Source organism: Salvelinus fontinalis, chromosome 21 (assembly GCF_029448725.1).
Source record: "Salvelinus fontinalis isolate EN_2023a chromosome 21, ASM2944872v1, whole genome shotgun sequence".
NCBI lineage: Eukaryota > Metazoa > Chordata > Actinopteri > Salmoniformes > Salmonidae > Salvelinus > Salvelinus fontinalis.
This window is the reverse complement of record NC_074685.1, coordinates 30,800,574-30,824,508: the sequence shown is the minus strand read 5'-3', so window position 1 is coordinate 30,824,508 and position 23,935 is coordinate 30,800,574. Positions and strand designations below refer to the sequence as shown.

General features: G+C 42.1%; 2 protein-coding genes across 4 annotated transcripts in view; both read right to left on the bottom strand.

Moving 5' to 3' along the window:
* LOC129818643 (WD repeat-containing protein 70) overlaps window positions 1–18,839 on the bottom strand; it is a 93,131-nt gene extending 74,292 nt beyond the window's left edge. The window contains exons 1-8 of the mRNA XM_055874745.1: window positions 18,717–18,839; window positions 17,821–17,874; window positions 17,619–17,702; window positions 17,448–17,541; window positions 17,070–17,283; window positions 16,144–16,203; window positions 9,312–9,445; window positions 1,786–1,939 (exon numbers count right to left, since the gene is read on the bottom strand). Of these exons, the coding sequence (XP_055730720.1) occupies window positions 1,786–1,939; window positions 9,312–9,445; window positions 16,144–16,203; window positions 17,070–17,283; window positions 17,448–17,541; window positions 17,619–17,702; window positions 17,821–17,874; window positions 18,717–18,741 (819 nt within the window). The 5' untranslated portion in view covers window positions 18,742–18,839. The remainder of the gene's footprint in view (window positions 1–1,785; window positions 1,940–9,311; window positions 9,446–16,143; window positions 16,204–17,069; window positions 17,284–17,447; window positions 17,542–17,618; window positions 17,703–17,820; window positions 17,875–18,716) is intronic.
* The window catches only part of cplane1 (ciliogenesis and planar polarity effector 1), a 32,533-nt gene continuing 27,033 nt past the window's right edge, over window positions 18,436–23,935 (bottom strand). For all 3 annotated transcript variants that reach the window (XM_055874739.1, XM_055874740.1, XM_055874741.1), the window contains one exon: window positions 18,436–19,928. In XM_055874739.1, coding sequence (XP_055730714.1) covers window positions 19,636–19,928 — 293 coding nt within the window. In that variant the 3' untranslated portion in view covers window positions 18,436–19,635. The remainder of the gene's footprint in view (window positions 19,929–23,935) is intronic.

The window sequence follows — 23,935 nt, the reverse complement described above, 5'->3', positions numbered from 1 at the left end:
CAATATACCAATTAGACACTAGAGTGATTGATGTGCAGAAGATGATTGTGCAAGTAGAGATACAGGGGTGCAAAGGAGAAAGATAAATAAATAAATACAGTATGGGGATGAGGTAGTTGGATGGGCTATTTATAGATGGGCTATATACAGGTGCAGTGATCTGTGAGCTGCTCTGACAGCTGGTGCTTAAAGCTAGTGAGGGAGGTTCAGTGATTTCTGCAATTCATTCCAGTCATTGGCAGCAGAGAACTTGAAGGAAAGGCGGCCAAAGGAGGAATTGGCTTTGGGGGTGACTAGAGAGATATACTTGCTGGAGCGCGTGCTACGGGTGGGTGCTGTTATGTTGACCAGTGAGCTGAGAAGGCGGGGCCTTACCCATCAGAGACTTGTAGATTACCTGAAGCCAGTGGGTTTGGCGACGAGTATGAAGCAAGGGCCAGCCAACGAGAGCGTACAGGTCGCAGTGGTGGGTAGTATATGGGGCTTTGGTGACAAAACGGATGGCACTGTGATAGACTGCATCCAATTTGTTGAGTCGCTCTAGCGACTCCTGTGGCGGGCCGGGCACATGCACGCTGACACGGTCGACAGGTGTACGGTGTTTCCTCCGACACATTGGTGCGGCTGGCTTCCGGGTTAAGCGAGCAGTGTCAAGAAGCAGTGCGGCATGGCGGGTCGTGTTTCGGGGGACGCACGACACTCGACCTTTGCCTCTCCCCAGTCTGTATGGGAGTTGCAGCGATGAGACAAAACTGTAACTACCAACTGGACACCACAAAATTGGACTGAAACACGGGGGAAAAAATTATACAAATATTATCATGGCTCTCTCTTGTCCCTCTGCAGCAGACATGATGATCAGTATGTTTGGAACATCGAATTGACAGAAAATCACAGTATCGAATCGCAATACATATAGAATCGTGAAAATTGCAATGCATATCGTTATGCTAACCAAAGTATTGTGATAATTCCCGGCCCTCTCTCACACACTGTGTGTGCGTGTGTGTGTGTGTGTGTGTGTGTGCGTGCGTGCGTGCGTGCGTGCGTGCGTGCGTGAGTGAGTGAGTGAGTGAGTGAGAATATGGGTGGGTGCTGTGCAAAGAGACAGAGAGCAGAAGAGAGTAAGGGAGAAAGAGAGAGACTAGTGTGTGTGTGTGTGTGTGGTGGTGATGTAGGGATGTGAGAGAATTGGTTTTGGACACACTACATTAGCTGGGTCATATTCAGCAGGGCTTCGTTACCCAGAACCCTGCTGCCAGCTACAGCCCCAATGGATCATTGGATCCACAGGAATGTAGAGACAGAGCGACACTCTACAGTAGTTCTCCTACTGGGGAAGTCACCTCTATCACATCATTCTCACAGGTGTCTCAGCCACCATGCAGAACATGCTCTGCGAATGGACAATCAGCAACGGCCTTTTAGACAGCAAAAACTGTTCACCCAAGACGCATTGAACAAACGCGACCTTGGTCAGTGGTCGGTCACCACGGCATGATCTAGTTGTGAATGTCATCGTGACCCTCTCCTACTCCACTTTGACTGCTCCCAGCTGGAAGTACAGTACACATCATTACCCCCATACACAAACTAACCTGCAGCTGCAGAACATACAGTGCAGGGGTCATCTCTGACACAAAGCTAAGGCCCAGGCCCGAATGCTTGTTTGAGCGGCCACCGAAAGGGGGGCTGGAAGGCCATAGTGTCCGATGGCTATATCTCTTCCCTTCTCAGTAACAGAGGAAGCACATATCAGAGAGTAGGTGGTGGATGAGTGTGTACCTTGGTGTTAGCCATGTCCACGATGTACTGGTCTCCCTTGGGACACTCCATGACCGGGAACCCGTCTCGGTCCAACACCTTGGCCTGGGCATTCCCAGAGACCACCAGGATGACATCACCAGTGATGCTGTATTGCAGGGACCTGATCTGGTGGCTGAGAGGGGACACAATGGGAGAGGATGAGAAAGGCAAAGCTTTTTTACTTATCATTCCCGTGGCTACCATTGGCCATTCATGAAATGCGTGCGGTAAGCGTCTTTGTGGTAGGTAGTTTCTGTTGAATTGGTGAGAGACATCTGCTAAGTCTGAACGTGTACGGCATCAGAGCTACAGCGATGTCATATAACAGCTTTAAATCCTGAAGCAGTTTTAGACAAAAACCTGTTACCATAGGAACCGTGACAACACACATCACAGAGAGTTAGCGGAAACAGTCAGACGTTCGGCCCATTTGATTTGGACCAGACAGACAAACAGTGGAGATGTCTAGGTCTGGGCCTCTCTCTGTCTTGTCCCTCAGACTCAACACAATGAAAAGTCTGTTAGACTGGGACAGAAGAATGTAACACACACCGAAGCTAACCTTGGCTGCACTACACATAGTTGGGTTTCTTCTTTCCAGCAAGAAAAGGAGTGGAGAGGTTCAAATATGAGCCCAAAGATTGGGATTTAGCTACACCAGCAACCCATTCACAATGCCAATCTATGCGCTGAACTGTTACCTCCTACTCAACGCACACCACACGTGTCACGCAAACACACACACACACATAACCACTCTCCCAAAGTGCAGATAGCAATTCAGGTCAATATCAAACTGCATTAACACAGCGGGGGGTAGAGGGGCCAGCCAGGTTTTGTGCGGGGAGCCAAACGCTTAGGGAGTGGGACCATAGTGAAATTAAAACTGGTTTAACATCTCTGTTCCTACCTCCAGGGGCTGGAGCACAGACAGCCATCACTACATTTCCTTCGGAGGAAGAGTCAACAACACTAAACCAATCAAGGTTCCTCATTAAGTGGAAATAAGCCCTAGTTTTTAACTCTAGCGTGCCCTGCAGGTCGATGGAGAAACAGTGGGCTTCACACGGCTCTCCAAATATGGCCTAGTGTGTCAGTGACCGCAGAGACTATTGGACGGCTCTGTAATCAGGCTAAATGTGGCGTAGAGTTCTGCTAATAAGATTCAGGGAAAGCCCGCTCCAGCTCAGCCCATTGGTTCTCAAAATCCCTGAGAGAATGTATTCATTGATGGGTTCCACGAAACAAACATTAAATACGCACAGTGATAGACATGGACACAAACACATACACAAGCTCTTCTCTCATCTGCATCCGAGTATACAGTATTTAGGTTAGGTCCATTTAATTAAAGGGAGAAGATCCATTCCTCTGACATGAGGTACTACAGTTAACACGAGGTGGGCTGAAGCAATACAACAACATGTTTGTGCATGTGTATGAGCATTTTGATAGCAGGGTTTCCTTAGCTGGTAAATTGACGTTTTTTGGCCAATATAATAAATTAAAAGGCGATAAATACAATTGTAGCAGGACAAATTGTCCCGGGGTGCATATCATGCATATCAGACTCACTAGAATATATTGAAAGAACAGAATATTAGGGAACAATGAAATAAAGCCATCTAAATATATGCATATTCGTCTCCGTTTCAGCACCAATTGGTAGACTTAAAAATACTGTGATCTTGTAGATTATTTAGGGTTGGGAAAGTATTTATGAACCATAAAAAAAGGTTTAGAGAGCCTTTACACACTAAATATATTGGTGAATAAAAAAAAACTGGTTTGTTTCATCCTGAAAGTTGCCATATCTCAAGTTCAATCGATGCGATATTGGAACAGTGTTTCCGCTGCAGTCATTTAACAGTGGCGCTGCGCCACAGCACAATCATTGCCTCCATGACCAAAAAATATGGAACATGAAAAAATATCTGTCGTGGCGCACTTTGAACACGCTAGAACAGGCCACAAATCAGACAACCCCATAGTAGAATAGTTGATCTGTTTACATAGTCGGCTTGTTGTTGTGTGTTCTACATGAGATAAATATTCCTCTCGAGACGCATTTAAGTTACGAGTGCCATAGGGAGGGAAACCTGCATTCTGACAAGCAGTCAATGCACAACAATTCCTCTAATCGTGGGGGAAATAGCAGTTTAAATGGCCTTCGTTAAAAAGGCGATCACAGCTTTCCATTCCGATTAAATATATTTGTCAACTCCTAAATATGCGCAAACTGCAGTGTCATGGTTAAGCGCCATACACCTCTGAAAATCCCTCTGAGTGCATAGGGGAGAGTGGGGCTAACGAACGGGTCAATTGTAAAGTAACTTTGATTTAAAACGCCACCCTATGAAGTGGTTTCTTGGAGAAGTACAAACAGGGAACGTGTTACCCCGGGTGGCGGTTTACCCCAAGTTACCTAAACATATTGGCTTACAATATATTCACACTGTTTCTGCAAGATTTTTGGGACATAAAATTAATCAATAGGATGCTAACTAGTTAAAAGATTATATTTGGGATCTAACTAATGATTAGCCCAACAGGGTAAATCCAGATAGGCCACCCCATGCTTCAGCCTGTGTGCATCAGTTGGCCTACAGGTGGTAATGCTTATTGCTAATAGCATACTTGATAATACGGACCATAATATGGAAAAGTGCCACATTCAGCTCTTCAACCCATGGTAATGTTGGAAGATTAGTGCACACAGAATTATAATAGGTAGAATAGCGTACAATAGTAGGCAACATACATGTCTATTGCCTGCACTAACAACGGAACTGTGTGATGACACGGCCAATTAATTATTGCACCATGCGTCGGGTTCAAACTGTTACGACTTGGTCTGCTCTCCGCTACATAACGATTTAATCACCCTACATGTCTTTTTACTAATGATCCTCAGCAACAACCACACGGCCGTGACGCCGTTTACAGAGGAAGCAAATGAAGGTAAACGAAACATGTCATTAAATGGAATGATGTGGGCTATACCAACTGAAAAGAACTAACAGTAAATTGGCAGTTGAATATGTGTGGTTATTAGGCCTATTGACGGTCGATACTGATGATACAAATAGGAAACAGAGGAAGTCTGGGTAGCCTATAATTAAGAGTGCCCATCAGAGCAAGTTAAAATGCTGTACAATTTAAATTCCGCATAATGGCACAGCATTTCATAAACTCTACTTTAAGTTGTTATGCTTCAGGTTGCTGCCATATGAGTGGTTTCACATTTGTCTCAGCGATTATAAGATAAAATAGATTTAAAAGGGTAATTTATATTTACAATTCCCTTCTCCAAACGGATTACTCATTTATCAATAGCTCTTATCAAGTTATACACCGAGTGTACAAAACATTAGCCCGAGACTGCCCCGCGCAGCTCCCCTGGGACTGCCCCGCAGAATAAATATCAGCCCAAAGAGAAATGCATGAGATTGAACTGGTCCATCTCAAAGGTATTCCTAGTCAGAAACCGCATTGCTATGGTACAGTTGGTTAATTGGTTAATGTTGCATAGGCTTGAATAAGCTAAGAAGCCAATAGGCAGAGGGTACATAATATGTCTGATTCTCTGTACTAATGGAATGTAATAATAATGCATTTTATTTGCATCAAACACAACATTTTCAGTCACCTCCTTGTCTGAAGGACAAGTAGATAAACAGGTTAATGTCAAGCCCTGCATGTTTTTTTTTCAAATGTCTCATGGAATGAACAACACACATTGGTTACTACAGTAGGCTGAATGATAGAACAGCTATTTCCATTTTAAAAGGTTATGGGATGCATTTTCTCCATTGTTTTTGATGGTGGGCCACTCTTGGTCGGCCTACATTATGATCAAGTAGCCACATTAGCTTACTTGGCCACTGTTAAAACTGTAACTTAAAGCAGGTACAGCCTCAGGGTTCACAGTAAAACTAACTTAAAGCAGGTACAGCCTCAGGGTTCACAGTAAAACTAACTTAAAGCAGGTACAGCCTCAGGGTTCACAGTAAAACTAACTTAAAGCAGGTACAGCCTCAGGGTTCACAGTAAAACTGTAACTTAAAGCAGGTACAGCCTCAGTGTTCACAGTAAAACTGTAACTTAAAGCAGGTACAGCCTCAGTGTTCACAGTAAAACTGTAACTTAAAGCAGGTACAGCCTCAGTGTTCACAGTAAAACTGTAACTTAAAGCAGGTACAGCCTCAGTGTTCACAGTAAAACTGTAACTTAAAGCAGGTACAGCCTCAGGGTTCACAGTAAAACTGTAACTTAAAGCAGGTACAGCCTCAGTGTTCACAGTAAAACTGTAACTTAAAGCAGGTACAGCCTCAGTGTTCACAGTAAAACTGTAACTTAAAGCAGGTACAGCCTCAGTGTTCACAGTAAAACTGTAACTTAAAGCAGGTACAGCCTCAGTGTTCACAGTAAAACTGTAACTTAAACCAGGTACAGCCTCAGTGTTCACAGTAAAACTGTAACTTAAAGCAGGTACAGCCTCAGGGTTCACAGTAAAACTGTAACTTAAAGCAGGTACAGCCTCAGTGTTCACAGTAAAACTGTAACTTAAAGCAGGTACAGCCTCAGTGTTCACAGTAAAACTGTAACTTAAAGCAGGTACAGCCTCAGGGTTCACAGTAAAACTGTAACTTAAAGCAGGTACAGCCTCAGGGTTCACAGTAAAACTGTAACTTAAAGCAGGTACAGCCTCAGGGTTCACAGTAAAACTGTAACTTAAAGCAGGTACAGCCTCAGTGTTCACAGTAAAACTGTAACTTAAAGCAGGTACAGCCTCAGTGTTCACAGTAAAACTGTAACTTAAAGCAGGTACAGCCTCAGGGTTCACAGTAAAACTGTAACTTAAAGCAGGTACAGCCTCAGGGTTCACAGTAAAACTGTAACTTAAAGCAGGTACAGCCTCAGTGTTCACAGTAAAACTGTAACTTAAAGCAGGTACAGCCTCAGTGTTCACAGTAAAACTGTAACTTAAAGCAGGTACAGCCTCAGTGTTCACAGTAAAACTGTAACTTAAAGCAGGTACAGCCTCAGGGTTCACAGTAAAACTGTAACTTAAAGCAGGTACAGCCTCAGGGTTCACAGTAAAACTGTAACTTAAAGCAGGTACAGCCTCAGTGTTCACAGTAAAACTGTAACTTAAAGCAGGTACAGCCTCAGTGTTCACAGCAAAAATGTAACTTAAAGCAGGTACAGCCTCAGGGTTCACAGTAAAACTGTAACTTAAAGCAGGTACAGCCTCAGTGTTCACAGTAAAACTGTAACTTAAAGCAGGTACAGCCTCAATGTTCACAGTAAAACTGTAACTTAAAGCAGGTACAGCCTCAATGTTCACAGTAAAACTGTAACTTAAAGCAGGTACAGCCTCAATGTTCACAGTAAAACTGTAACTTAAAGCAGGTACAGCCTCAGTGTTCACAGTAAAACTGTAACTTAAAGCAGGTACAGCCTCAGGGTTCACAGTAAAACTGTAACTTAAAGCAGGTACAGCCTCAGGGTTCACAGTAAAACTGTAACTTAAAGCAGGTACAGCCTCAATGTTCACAGTAAAACTGTAACTTAAAGCAGGTACAGCCTCAATGTTCACAGTAAAACTGTAACTTAAAGCAGGTACAGCCTCAGGGTTCACAGTAAAACTGTAACTTAAAGCAGGTACAGCCTCAGTGTTCACAGTAAAACTGTAACTTAAAGCAGGTACAGCCTCAGTGTTCACAGTAAAACTGTAACTTAAAGCAGGTACAGCCTCAGTGTTCACAGTGAACATGCGCTGGAAGTTGCGCTCAGCAGAACTGACATTTTCTCAGTGCCCCAAAAAATTCGGAGAACATTGATGACCAGGTGAATGCTATGATCCCTTATTGATGTCTCCTGTTAAATCCACTTCAATCAGTGTAGATGAAGGGGAGGAGACAGGTTAAAGAAGGATGTTCAAGCCTCAAGACAATTGAGACATGGATTGCGATTGTCTGCCATTCAGAGGATGAATGGGCAAGACAAAATATTCAAGTACCTTTGTACAGGGTATGGTAGTAGGTGGCAGGTGCACTGGTTTCAGTGTGTCAATTACTGCAACGCTGCTGGGTTTTTCAACTCAGCAGTTTCCCCTGTGTATCAAGAATGGTCCACCACCCAAAGGACGTCTAGCCAACTTGACACAACTGTGGGAAGCATTGGAATCAACATGGGCCAGCATCCCTGTGGAATGCTTGATACCATGTAGTCCATGCCCTTAAGAATTGAGGCTGTTCTGAGGGCAAAAGGGGGTGCAACTCAGTGTAAATTAAAGTGCATGGAGAATGGTGTTTTTTTCTATCTCCAAAAATTCTGTCTATGTTTTTTCCACTTGGAACCGGTAGGTTCACTAGACTTTACTCATGGTTTCCTCGCGTGTAAAGGTGTTGGAATTAAGTCAGGGTCAGAATATGGCATATCTGTAGACATACCTCCACCACACCTTAATTTATTCCATCTCCACTCCAAACAAATAGCTGGTGAATAGCATGCTATTCTCATGCTTAAGTTCAAGGTCAGAACAGAGAGACAAGCGCATAGAAAGGGAATTTACGTTCCATTTACGTTTGCTTAACTCGGGTCTGAATTCCCCCCATAGCGAAAAGCCTACAAGGAGATACGTTTTAATATTGTAGTGGACAAATACGAGAAGAACGTTGGCGCGACCAAATGCAGGCTACTGTGCAACTCGCTATTCAGGTAGGATGCAATTTGTTTTTACATGTATAATTTAAACAAAAATATCATTATTATTGTAGGCCTATTTTTGAATCTAAACCAGCTCCTTAAATATGCTGAAAGTGTTTTGTTTCATTCTATTGAGACATTTTGGTTAAATTAAGTTTGATCTGTCTTTATAATTGTGTGCCCCATATTTAGTTTTAGGTTATAAGTAGGCTTGTTGAAAAATAAATATTATTAGCCTATTGCTGTCATTTGTTGGGTACGGTAGGGACTAGCCTTTCTTGGAAATTGCTGCAATTGCGACCAGAGTTACTCCTATTATCTACCAATATAATGCTTATCTTAATAAAGAAAAATAGTCGGCAAGGACAAAGAAATGCATGTCAATGTCGTAGCATGCCGCAGGCATATCTCTCTCTGTCTCTGGGGCTAGGCCTATTTTGTCTTTCTTCATATATATTAATATCATACAGTGGACTCCTAAGCCTATAGGTGTAAACATGCAATGCCCTGATGCATGTATCCCTAAAATCTCTGACAGCTGAACCGTGATGTGGACAACTATTATTTTAGGAAAGTGAAAACCAATAAACGGTCTGTAAAGTTTTGCCTACGCTACACATCACAAACAACGAATAGTGTTTTTGTCATAAGCTTTTTTTTTTAAAGTAAAAATGGCTCATTTGGCCAATATCCCTGGTTTATTGATACTCTGGCTGCGTGGGTGAACGGCCTAATGGGTTACGCTCCCAATGCTAGGCATGTGTATGTTCTAGTCTAGGTGGTGGACACACCATTCGCAGGGCTGTATTGTTCTGAAGGAATTCAGAGCTGCATCCATCCCAGCAAAGTCCCAGAAGCGCACGTCAAAGTCGTATCCCCCGGTGACCAGACGGGCTCCAGAGGGGTCCAATGCCAAGGCCGACACCTGAGGAGGGAGGGAGCAAACAGAGGTTACTTTCACCTGCCAGGGACCTTATACACCTAAATAACACCTAGTTGCTACTAGGTTAACAGCACACCACCTAACCAGCCAGCTTAGTGCACAATGGACACAATCTTGGCCGAGGGTCCCAGTAGTTTGTCTGGATGTGCATTGCCTAGTCTTTTAACACTAGAAGCGCCATAGGCCTAAGGCCACTGACATTTGATTTAGTAAATTAAAGAAATCAATCCCGAAAAAAGCTTTGTCCTGCTGCTTCCCTGACTTTTTCTAAATGTTTGTATTTTACACAGCTCATTTGTCAGAATTTTGAAACCACAGAGAAGTATTTAGTGCCTTTTACTCTGTTTTTTTCACACCTATTCCTCACTTAACCTGCAAGACGATGTTGGTACCCAGCCAGGAGCTAATGCATCTCTCGCTCCTCACTGAATGAATGAATGGGTGATAATAGTTCACCTTACTTCACAGTTGAATTTAAATGAGGCCTAACTGAATGATAAGGAGGGTGAAGAGGTTGATTTCATTTAGAAAGACAATAGTGTAATGATGAGTTTGTGTTATGCCTACTTATCAGCGTTGGAGCTCATGATAACAATTTGACCGCACGACTTGTGCGTTGATACCATTCTCTTTTACATTTTACTTTGTAAAAAGAAGCTGTTACGGGACTGTTTTATTTACTGTAACTTTATTACTAATCAAATGTATTGTAAGGGAAATGAAAACATGCTGTGTGTTGCAGTAGGACTTTAGAATAATACAAAACACATCCTTAACTCTATCCAACTTCATGATGACAAACGATGCCAGTCAGACTGCACAGCCGGCCATCGAAACTACACAATGTACCCAAACTAATTTCACACATAAGAGTTAGCCTATACACAGAATTACATTTGTCAATAATCTGATGAGTGACAGTATTAGGCCTATCAGTTGTCAAATTGAACATGAAGAGATGGGCGCATCCTGTAATTGACAGAGGCAGGGAAAGGATCATCACTTCATCTAATCCTCCTTCAGAGCCACATGCAGGTAAAACATTTTGATTTCTATACAGTATCTGAAAGAAGATATTCTGGCATTTCTATTACACTTACGTTTGTCAAATAACTCTCATAATTCAAGAGGTGCAGCTCTATTTCCAAGAATATCAGTGCTGTCCATGTATTCATCACATGACCACACGCGCAGCAGCATTGCTCTAGCTACTGTGCAAAAACTAGTAACATAATGAACTTAAAATTCAAATATGTTATTTATTTATGCAATTCATCCTTTACAATTGTTCATGCACTGAGGCTTTTGTTTAGGAATACAGCAAATCATTTAACCTGGCTGAAAACTAGTAATACTATTTAATTATAATATTCATTCATTAATTATACTATTAAATTATAATATACTAATTCATTATACTATTAATTAATTACTCTATTACTAATCAAATCTAGAAATAAAGTTGATCAAATCGATTACACTGAAATGTAGGCTACTGGCCTAAGTTGTTTCTAGGTCATTGTAGAAATACACAAAACATATTCTTGACTCAAAACAAATGACTGTTGTGTGTTGTTTTTTTTTATTAATCTATTTCCACAAATAATTATTCATGAAATGAATCCTTTATAATATATAGATATACACCGTTGTAGTCGGAAGTTTACATACACCTTAGCCGAATACATTTAAACTCAGTGTTCACAATTCCTGACATTTAATCTTAGTAAAGATTCCCTGTCTGAGGTCAGTTAGGATCACCACTGTATTTTAAGAATGTGAAATCTCAGAATAATAGTAGAGAGAGTGATTTATTTCAGCTTTTATTTATTTCATCACATTCCCCGAGGGTTAGAAGTTTACATGCACTCTATAAGTATTTGGTAGCATTGCCTTAATTGTTTAACTTGGGTCAAACGGTTCGGGTAGCCTTCCACAAGCCTTCCACAAGTGAATTTTGGACCATTCCTCCTGACAGAGCTGGTGTAACTGAGTCAGGTTTGTAGGCCTCCTTGCTCGCACACGCTTTTTCAGTTCTGCCCACAAATTTTCTATGGGATTGACGTCAGGGCTTTGCGATGGCCACTCCAATACCTTGACTTTGTTGTCCTTAAGCTGTTTTGCCACAACTTTGGAAGTATGCTTGGGGTCATTGTCCATTTGGAAGACCCATTTGCGACCAAGCTTTAACTTCCTGACTGATGTCTTGAGATGTTGCTTCAATATACCCACCTAATTTTCTTTCCTCATGATGCCATCTATTTTGTGAAGTGCACCAGTCCCTCCTGCAGCAAACCACCCACACAACATGATGCTGCCACCCCCGGGATTCACGGTTGGGATGGTATTCTTCTTCAGCTTGCAAGCCTACCCTTTTTCCTCCAAACATAAGTATGGTCATTATGGCCAAACAGTTCTATTTTTGTTTCATCAGACCAGAGGACATTTCTCCAAAAAGTATGATCTTTGTCCCCATGTGCAGTTGCAAACCGTAGTCTGGCTTTTTATGGCGGTTTTGGAGCAGTGGCTTCTTCCTTGCTGAGCTGCCTTTCAGGTTATGTCGATATTGGACTCGTTTTACTGTGGATATAGATGCTTTTGCACCCGTTTCCTCCAGTATCTTCACAATGTCCTTTGTTGTTGCTCTGGGATTGATTTGCACTTTTCGCACCAAAGTACGTTCATCACAGAACGCGTCTCCATCCTGAGCGGTATGACGGCTGCGTGGTCCCATAGTGTTTATAATTGCGTAATATTGTTTGTACAGATGAGCGTGGTACCTTCAGGCATTTAGAAATTGCTCCCAAGGATGAACCAGACTTGTGGAGGTCTACGATTTTTTTTCTGAGGTCTTGGCTAATTTCTTTTGATTTTCCCATGATGTCAAGCAAAGAGGCGCTTCCGACTTCAACTATGTATGTATGTGTGTGTGTGTGTGTGTGTGTGTGTGTGTGTGTGTGTGTGTGTGTGTGTGTGTGTGTGTGTGTGTGTGTGTGTGTGTGTGTGTGTGTGTGTGTGTGTGTGTGTGTGTGTGTGTGTGTGTGTGTGTGTGTGTGTGTGTGTGTATGTATGTATGTATGTATGTACAGTGGGGAGAACAAGTATTTGATATACTGCCGATGTTGCAGGTTTTCCTACTTACAAAGCATGTAGAGATCTGTAATTTTTATCATAGGTACACTTCAACTGTGAGAGACGGAATCTGTATATATACACACACACACACACACACACACTGGTCAAAAGTTTTATAACACCTACTCATTAAAAAAATAAAAAAGACATGAAAACTATGAACACATATGGAATCATGTAGTAACCAAAAAAACAGTTAAACAAATCAAAATATTTTATATTTGAGATTCTTCAAAGAGCCTTTATGAGAGCTATGTACACTCTTGGCATTCTCTCAAACAGCTTCATGAGGAATGCTTTTCCAACAGTCTTGAAGGATTTCCCACATATGCTGAGCACTTGTTGGCTGCTTGTTCTTCACTCTGCGGTCCAACTCATCCCAAACCATCTCAATTGGGTTGAGGTTGGGTGATTGTGGAGGCCAGGTCACCTGATGCAGCACTCCATCCCTCTCCATGGTCAAATAGCCCTTACACAGTCTGGAGGTGTGTTGGGTCATTGTACTGTTGAAAAACAAATGATAATCCCACTAAGCACAAACCAGATGGGATGGCGTATCGCTGCAGAATGCTGTGGTAGCCATGCTGGTTAAGTGTGCCATGAATTCCAAATAAATCTGACAGTGTCACCAGCAGAGCACCCCCACACCTTCTCCATGCTTCACGGTGGGAACCACACATGCAGAGATCATCTGTTCCCCTACGATAGGAAGTTGGACCCAAAATCTCAAATTTGGACTCATCAGACCAAAGGACAGATTTCCACCGGTCTAATGTCCATTGCTCGCATTTCTTGGCCCAAGCAAGTCTCTTCTAATTATTAGTGTCCTTCAGTAGTGGTTTCTTTGGAGCAATTCGACCATGAAGGCCTGATTCATGCAGTCTCCTCTGAACAGTTGATGTTGAGATGTGTCTGTTAATTGAACTCTGTGAAGCATTTATTTGGGCTGCAATCTGAGGTGCAGTTAACTCTAACTTATCCTTCAGGTCTTAAAGTAATGACGGTCTGTCATTTCTCTTTGCTCATTTGAGCTGTTCTTTCCATAAAATGGACTTGGTATTTGACCAAATAGGGCTCTCTCTGTATACCCCCCAATACATTGTCACAAGACAACTGATTGGCTCAAATGCATTAAGGAAAGAAATTCCACAAATTAACTTTTAACAAGGCACACCTGTTAATTGAAACGCATTCCAGGTGACTACCTCATGAAGCTGGTTGAGTGAATGCCAAGAGCGTGCAAAGCTGTCATTAAGGCTAAGGGTGGCTACTATATAAAATATATTTTGATTTGTTTAACACTATTTTGGTAACTACATGATTCCAAATGTTATTTCATTGTTTCGATGTCTTCGATATTATTCTACAATAGTAAAAAATATAGAAAAACCCTTGAACGAGTAGGTGTGTCCAAACTTTTGACTAGTACTGTACAGTCGTGGCCAAAAGATTTGAGAATGACAAATATTAAATTCCACAAAGTTTGCTGCTTCAGTGTCTTTAGATATTTTTGTCAGATGTTACTATGGAATACTGAAGTATAATTACAAGCATTCCATAAGTGTCAAAGGCTTTTATTGACAATTACATGAAGTTGATGCAAAGAGTCAATATTTGCAGTGTTGACCCTTCTTTTTCAAGACCTCTGCAATCCGCCCGGGCATGCTATCAATTAACTTCTGGGCCACATCCTGACTGATGGCAGCCCATTCTTGCATAATCAATGCTTGGAGTTTGTCAGAATTTGTGGGGTTTTGTTTGCCTCTTGAGGATTGACCACAAGTTCTCAATGGGATTAAGGTCTAAGGAGTTTCCTGGCCATGGACCCAAAATATCGATGCTTTGTTACCTGAGCCACTTAGTTATCACTTTTGCCTTATAGCAAGGTGTTCCATCATGCAGGAAAAGGCATTGTTTGTCACCAAACTGTTCCTGGATGGTTGGGAGAAGTTGCTCTCGGAGGATGAGTTGGTACCATTCATTATTCATGGCTGTGTTCTTAGGCAAAATTGTGAGTGAGCCCACTCCCTTGGCTGAGAAGCAATCCCACACATGAATGGTCTCAGGATGCTTTACCATTGGCTTGACACTGGACTGATGGTAGCGCTCACCTTGTCTTCTCCGGACAAGCTTATTTCCGGATGCCCCAAACAATCAGAAAGGGGATTCATCAGAGAAAATGACTTTACACCAGTCCTCAGCAGTCCAATCCCTGTACCTTTTACAGAATATCAGTCTATCCCTGATGTTTTTCCTGACGAGAAGTGGCTTCTTTGCTGCCCTTCTTGACACCAGGCCATCCTCCAAAAGTCTTCGCCTCACTGTGCGTGCAGATGCACTCATACCTGCCTGCTGCCATTCCTGAGCAAGCTCTGTACTGGTGGTGCCCCGATCCCGCAGCTGAATCAACTTTAGGAGACGGTCCTGGCGCTTGGACTTTTTTGGGCGCCCTGAAGCCTTCTTCACAACAATTGAACTGCTCTCCTTGAAGTTCTTGATGATCTGATAAATGGTTGATTTAGGTGCAATCTTACTGGCAGCAATATCCTTGCCTGTGAAGCCCTTTTTGTGTAAAGCAATGATGACGGCACGTGTTTCTTTGCAGGTAACCATGGTTGAGAAGAACAATGATTCCAAGCACCACCCTTCTTTTGAAGCTTCCAGTCTGTTATTCGAACTCAATCAGCATGACAGAGTGATCTACAGCCTTGTCCTCGTCAACACTCACACCTGTGTTAACGAGAGAATCACTGACATGATGTCAGCTGGTCCTTTTGTGGCAGGGCTGAAATGCAGTGGAAATGTTTTTTGGGGATTCAGTTCATTTGCATGGCAAAGAGGGACTTTGCAATTAATTGCAATTCATCTGATCACTCTTCATAACATTCAGGAGTATATTCAAATTGCCATCATACAAACTGAGGCAGCAGACTTTGTGAAAATTAATATTTGTGTCATTCTCAAAACTTTTGGGCAAGACAGTATATACAACAACAATTGGCTCATTCATCCCCCTCCTCTCCCCTGTAACTATTCCCCAGGTCGTTGCTGCAAATGAGAACGTGTTCTCAGTCAACTTACCTGGTAAAATAATGGTAAAATAAAATAAATAAATAAATATGGGGGATTGGAAATTATGCAGACAATTACAATGACGGAAGCGACAATCTATCTGCAATAATAAAGCTGATCTACCCCGTAAACAAATAATAATATATGTTTATAATAGTTTATGCACTATTTATCAAGCATTGGTGCTTATGTTTCCTGCACCTTGCAGGTTGATATGCATCTGATGCATATGCTAAAGGAGAGGCCCGGCAACGTTCTCTAGCGGGTACTGATAGACTGAAAGGCCAGGCAGTTCTATTGTTAATGAGTCCTAGGAGGGAAATATGCAAAGTAATGGGTGCTATATTTAAACGGGCTCATGAGTGCAATGAGTAACAATGAGCAGTTTGGAATCCACTTTGGAAAGGTTATATAACACCGCAGTTAATAAACATAGAGGGGTGTTATAGAGAGGAAAGTTGGAAAATGCTTACTGTTTTGGTGCCATGCTGCAGAGTAATCTCATGAGTGTCTGGAATCTTCTTCACTGGACTCTGAGAGAGAGAGAGAGAGAGGGACAGGAAGTTGCCTGTCATACATGTGTGGATGAAGGTGGAGTGGGCTGCTTGGCACTCTGTCATACACAATATTTCAGCTTTAATGGGCTGTGTGATATGCTACAGGTTGGTTTTCTCCCACAGCAGGGTCCACTAGCTACACCTACACCCAATGGGAGGGCTGCGTTTGGCCTGAGGGCCGTGTTATTACCAGAGGCCGACATGTCACAGGCCACCATCCATCACATAGCCCCACGGTGGCCTCAAATCACACCTGCTCTGAGAACGCTGGGTGTCTGGCCTATATCACTCATAACATACACACAGCAAAGAGACTTTTACTACTCAGAGAGAGAGAAAGAGAGAGAGGGGGAGATGAGGAAGAACACTTTTTTAAGGAGAAAACCATCTGGCCAAGTGTCTTTGGGCGGTGCATTTCGGTGGCCTACATACTTTAAAATGATGGCTTTTTGTTATGGTTTATCAGGAGGTGGTGTGAGAAAGCCAACTCTTTCTTTCCCAAGCAGTACACCAAGATTGCACTGGGTCGACTCACAATACATTATTGTGTAAAAGGGAATGATAAAGCAAGTCTCATGAAATGCTAAGAGTGTACTGGCCTCCAGTGGTATAACATAGTAAGAACACACCATGTGAATAAATATTTGGCTTCAGGACTGTAAAAAATGTTCAGTGTTGCAGACTGTTTTGGCCTGCTTATGAAAATTGTTTGTTGCAGACAGAAATGTATGTACTTATGTAAAGGTTTAGCAATAGTACGGGAGCAGATGTTTTTAGCCTCAAGCAAATCTACTGTGAAATGTTTAGTTGTTTCCTTGTGTCATAAGTGGAAACAGACTTACATCATCTTCATCATCCTGCATATCATCATCATCGTCGTCGTCGTCGTCTTCATCGTCAGCTGTGCTTCCTCTGTACCCTGGTGGTAGTGGTGGCCCCACTAAGTCCTCATCATCCTCCTGACCAGTCAGTTGTTTGGGCACTGGGGGGCCAATAAGGTCTGAGTCAGAGTCTGACTCACTGCTGCCGCTGCCACTACTGCTCTCCTCCTTCTTCCTGTTGGGTAGTATGTAATAGAGACCCATGAGTTTCAATAATCTAGCCAATCCCACATACTGGTAATAACACTCAATTTGAAATGACCCTCCCACACAGTTAATTTAACTCAGAGCATATGAAAGTCATTGGTCAGTTAGGATGGATGGGATTGTTTGTGTTACCTGGGTGCAGGGGCAGGGGCTCTGTCTCTCGGTTTGGAGCTTGATGCCTTGGCTGTATGGGAGCTCTCCCCAATTTCCTCTTTCTGCCTCTCCTCTGGAGACACAGCTGAGGTTAGACACTTAAAACACACACAGACTGAGTTAAAGGGCACGTAGCTATTTGCCACTAACCTAATACTTGTTGACTCCTCTCGATTGCTGTTCTTCGGGTCTGCTCAAAGATGGCATCCAGGTCAAAGGTGCGCGCTTTCTTTCCTGGAGTGAAGAGCGGAACGCTGGTATGAAAATGCTGTACTCTCCTATTAAAATACGTTTCTGGTGAATATGTTGTTGACGTCAGGTTGATATGAAGGCCAATGGAAGTAACACTTACCAAAGCCAGAGAATCCCATGATAGAGGCCATATCTCCATCACTCTGGTCAGACGCTTAAAAAAGACAAGAAAAGGATTCAATCACACTAGCTGCTTCATTCATTCACTACTTTCTCTCAACATGAAATCACTACCATTGCCAATACGTAATGTTACCATTGTCACACCAAGAACTAACCAAAAATCAGACAGACTGTATACATCATTTACTGATAGACTGACTACACTCCAGAGTGGCTATTGTATTTCACAAGCTAGCTCACATATGCACTCACCCACGCCCACACATATGTACATGTTATGCACAAACATACGACACGATTTCTATTGCAAAAAATATTGCACAATTTAAACACTTTGCTCACCATATCACCCATAGCACATACAACTATTGTACTTGTTTGAGTGCCTTTGTATTATATTTTCATTCCCATTGAATTTTTATTTGATCTTTATTGCTTTAAAAACATATTATACTGTTGTCGCATTGTTGAGGTGAAACTGCAAGTAAGCGTGTCATTGTACTGTGTCTGTGTACATGAGTATCCTATGCATATGACACATACATTTGACTAACGTTACCTAGCGCATTACAAACTGCACGAAGACACAAACTTCTGTTGGGTTGAGCTACTTTGCAGTTGGACCCGTTTAATTAAGAAAACATTTCGGAGTGCATTGTTCATTGAAAGAATAGTCGTAGCCAGAGATGATGTAGTAGCTAACGTCAGCTAACTAGCTACCAAACAAGCTAGCTAGCAGCAACAACAGGATGATTTCTCTCACATTCGTTATATTGAATAATCATGCTTGCTGCGAACATTGTCCACTGCAACCATTTATTCGGTTAATTATAAAATTGACCGCCCAAAAACAGCTAATAACGTAACATTTACCGTTGTCCGTTTTGTTAGGATCCATGTTTTTTAGTTTTTTTTAAGTTTACTTGAACTGTGACCCGGAAGCTGCTTCAATATTTCAACAAAAGCGCCAATACTGCCAAATAGTGGTCATTTCTAGCTTTCTAGCTATTGATAATATTGTCACTTCCAGTCATTGACCATTTGTGCAGATTCTGTATCTTACAAAAAAAAGAATCACTCTTACCCTTTCTAGTACTATCAAAGTCTTTATAAAAATAGTTCAAAAAAAATGTTGAGCTATGCCACAAAGGAAAGACTACATTCAAACTCTATTTCATTTTTTTCCTGAGTGGAAATCAACATGTTTTTTTATTTTATCTTTATTTAACTAGGCAGATCAGTTAAGAACAAATTCTTTATATTTTCAATTATGGCCTAGGAACAGTGGGTTAACTGCCTTGTTCAGGAGCAGAACGACAGATTTTTACCTTGTCAGCTCAGGCTTCGATCGTGCAACCTTTCGGTTACTAGTCCAACACTCTAATCACTAGGCTACCTGCCGCCCACATCAGCTGGTTATATATGTTCACAAAAGAATAAATAAATATGCAGGTATTTAAAACCCTAAACAAAAATGTCATGTACACACACTGGATCTCCAAAAATAGACATGACAAACTCATACAATACAAAGATATGGCATGAGTACCAATATGATGATGCTGATTCTCTGGTACAAGCTGTTACCAAAAGGATGCATGACAAGACACACAGTACTGACTGCCCTCCAAATGCTCCCGTGAACAGTTGAAACGCTTTCAAGTAATATCACAGCATATAGGCACATCAATGGTTTTAATGTTGTGTTCCTTCCCTTGTGACCCTGTCCTCCTCTTGTCCCTCAAGATAGTCATCCTCGTTCCTGCATGCCGATGGGGATGCTCGAAGTCAATCAGATGGCCCCTTCCGAGGCCACAATGCTTTCAATGGCAGCCCAGTCCAGTTTGCTGAGGATGCTGCCAGTGCTCTCTGACAGGGTATCCAGTCTGTCCAGCCCTGTTCCCCCAGCTCTAGCCACCACACCACCCTGGCCCTCTGAGTTCTCCAGGCCCAGCAACCTGCAGATCTCTGGAGGGGGGTTCCATGGGCTCACCACCTCCTCCTCCCTCTCTTCAGTCTCTCTCTGCTCCCTTGTTCCTCCACCTCTCCGTCCAGGTGACGACTGGATCACTTCTCTTCTCCACTCTACAGGGCGAAATATTAATATATATAACTTTAATCTATATTACCTAAACACAGGGTTGGGTAGGTTACTTTCTAAATGTAATCCGTTACAGTTACCTGTCCAAAAATTGTAATCAGTAACAACTTTTGGACTACCTAAACTCAGTAACGTAATCTGATTACATTCAGTTACTTTTAGATGACTTCCCTTTAAGAGACATTAGAAGAAGACAAAAATGTATGTTACCAATTGAACGACAACTATTGCAGGATAAATCAATGTTAAAGTTTACATAGCTGGCGATATATGGATGTAAAACTTTACTTTAGGGGTTGGTTATGTAGGCTTCTTCTAAACCATCACTTTCTACTACATATAATACAATTAAATTATATCTTTACATTAAAAACCAATAGAATAGGACTTAGAAATATGGATAGATTAGCCAAATTGTTTTACCTGAGCATAACCCCAAAACGAAGGACTTATTAGCCAGCCATACTGTGTTGTTTATGATTTTGTTGTCATGGAGGACTGATTGGGGTCCTTGAGTCGAGTTGAAAAATAAATGCTGCTCTCATGGAATGGCATGCTTTGAGCACTACTGAAAAGTGCTATTTACATGTGAAAAAATTAATGCCATATGATGCATTTGCTATAGGCCTATTGTTTACCTTTTTGTTGGTGACACTTTGATGTCTTGATAATATCAAATCAAACTTTGCCACATGCGCTGAATACAACAAGTGTAGACTTTACCGTGAAATGCTTACTTACAAGCCCTTAACCAACAGTGCCGTTCAAGAAGAATAAAATATTTGCCAAGTAGGTTAAAATAACACAATAACAAGGTTATATACAGGGGGCACCGGTACCGAGTCAGTGTGCGGGGGTACAGGCTAGTTGAGGTAATCTGTACATGTAGGTGGGGGCGAAGTGACCATGCATAAGTAACAAACAAACAGCGAGTAGCAGCAGTGTATAAGAGGCGATGGGGAGTCAATGTAAATTGTCCAGTGGCGATTTTTATGAATTGGTCAGCATTCTATTGGCTTGGTGGTAGAAGCTGTTGAGGAGCCTTTCAGTCCTAGACATGGCGCTCCGGTACCGCTTGCTGTGCGGTAGCAGAGAAAACAGCTGTTTAAATGGCAAATCCACAGATTGAACAATAACAAAAACTGTCGCTCCGCCTGTTTTGGTAAAAAGCTGAGGGATGGGCTTGGAGAAATGTAACCACTCTCAGATTAATAGACAGCGCTATGGATACAAGGACTGACCGTCCATGACATCAAAATGATTGTTTTAACCATGTTATGAGGCTATACAAACATTGGAAAAACACACGCTTATATTGTGCGTTCTCATGGAGTGTGACAGTTGAACTAAGCTCATGAGGCATTTATAAGTTATATTCTTCAAGAATCAATGGATATACAGTACCAGTCAAAATGTGGGACACACCTGCTCTTTCCAGGGTTTTAATTTTTTTTATAACTATTCTCTACATTGTAGAATAGTGAAGACATCAAAATTATGAAATAACACATGTGGAATCATGTTGTAAACAAAAAAAAGTATTAAACAAATAACAGATTCTTCAAAGTAGCCACCCTTTGCCTTGATGACAGCTTTGCACACTCTTTGCATTCTCTCAACCAGCTTCAGGAGGTAGTCACCTGGAATGGATTTAAATTAACAGGTGTGCCATGTTAAAAGTTCATTTGTGGAATTTCTTTCCTTCTTAATGCGTTTGAGGCAATCAGTTGTGTTGTGACAAAGTAGGGGTTATACAGAAGATAGCCCTATTTGCTAAAAGACCAAGTGCATATTATGGCAAGAACAGCTCAAATAAGCAAAGAGAAATGACAGTCCATCATTACTTTAAGACATGAAGGTCAGTCAATGAGGAAGATTTCAAGAACTTTGAAAGTTTCTTCAAGTGCAGTCGCAAAAACCATTAAGCGTTATGATGAAACTGGCTCTCATGAGGACCGCCACAGGAAAGGAAGACGCAGAGTTACCTCTGCTACAGATATTAAGTTCATTAGAGTTACTAGCCTCAGAAATTGCAGCCCAAATAAATGCTTCAGAGTTTAAGTAACAGACACATCTCAACATCAACTGTTCTGAGGAGACTTGCTGCAAAAAAAAACACTATAGGACTTGGGCCAAGAAACACAAGCAATTGAAATCTGTCCTTTGGGCTGATGATTTTTGGTTCCAACCACCTTGTCTTTGTGAGATGCAGAGTAGGTGAACGGATGTCTCAGCCTCCAGTATTTATGCTGCAGTAGTTTGTGTCGGGGGGCTGGGGTCAGTTGGTTATACCTGGAGTACTTCTCCTGTCTTATCCAGTGTCCTGTGTGAATTTAAGTATGCTTTCTCTAATTCTCTCGTTCTCTCTTTCTTTCTCTCTCTGAGAACCTGAGCCCTAGGACCATACGTCAGGACTACCGGGCATGACGACTCCCTGCTGCCCCCAGTCCGCCTGGCCTTGCTGCTATTCCAGTTTCAACGGTTCTGCCTGCGGTTACGGAACCCCTACCTGTCCCAGACCTGCTGTTTTCAACTCTTAATGATCGGCTATGAAAAGCCAACAGATTTATTCCTGATTATTATTTGACCATGCTTGTCATTTATGAACATTTTGAAAATCTTGGCTCTCTCTAATTTTTTCCTTCTCTCTTTCTTTCTCTCGGAGGACCTGAGCCCTGGGACCATACGTCGGGACTGCCGGGCGTGGTGTCTCCTTGCTGTCCCCAGTCCGCCTGGCCTTGCTGCTGTTCTGCCTGCGGTTATGGAACCGCCACCTGTCCCAGACCTGTTGTTTTTCAACTCTTAATGATCGGCTATGAAAAGCCAACTGAATATTATTCATGATTATTATTTGACCATGCTTGTCACTTATGAACATTTTTGAACATCTTGGCATAGTTCTGTTATAATCTCCACCCGGCACAGTCAGAAGAGGACTGGCCACCCCTCATAGCCTGGTTCCTCTCTAGGTTTCTTCCTAGGTTTTGGCCTTTCTAGGGAGTTTTTCCTAGCCACCGTGCTTCTACACCTGCATTCTAGCTGTTTGGGGTTTTAGGCTGGGTCTCTGTACAGCACTTAGAGACATTAGCTGATGTACGAAGGGCTATATAAAATAAACTTGATTGATTGATTGATGATCTCTGCATGTGTGGTTCCCACCGTGAAGCATGGAGGAGGTGGTGTGATGGTGCTTTGCTGGTGACACTGTGATTTATTTATAATTCAAGGCACACTTAACCAGCATGGCTACCATAGCATTCTGCAGCAATACGCCATCCCATCTGGTTTGCGCTTAGGACTCTCATTTGTTTTTTTAACAGGAAAATGACCCAACACACCTCCAGGCTGTGTAAGAGCTATTTGACCAAGAAGGAGAGTGATGGAGTGCTGCATCAGATGACCTGTCTTCCACAATCACCCGACCTCAACCCAATTAAGATGGTTTGGGATGAGTTGAACCGCAGAGTGAAGGAAAAGGAGCCAACAAGTGCTCAGCATATGTGGGAACTCCTTCAAGACTGTTGGAAAAGCATTCCAGTTGAAGCTGATTGAGAGAATGCCAAGAGTGTGCAAAGCTGTCATCAAGGCAAAGGGTGGCTACTTTGGATAATCTGAAATATAAAAAACACTATTTGTTTAACACTTTTTTTGTTACTACATGATTCCACATGTGTATTTTATGTTTTTATATATTCACTATTATTCGAAAATGTAGAAAATAGTAAAAATAATGAAAATCCCTTGAATGAGTGGGCATGTCCAAACCTTTGACTGGTACTGACTGACTGACTGTGTGTGTATGTATGACATTTATAAATCCAAAAATGGATGTAGCAACTACAGATTGCCTCTAAGTCTATCATAAGTGTGCGAGTTTGAGCATGTGTCCATTAGGCCTATGGATTTTTTTTTTATCAGCATGATTTAGATTGAACACCCCACTTTGATTCCATAGGCTGGGATCCACACTATGCAGCTGTTGCAAGAGCGC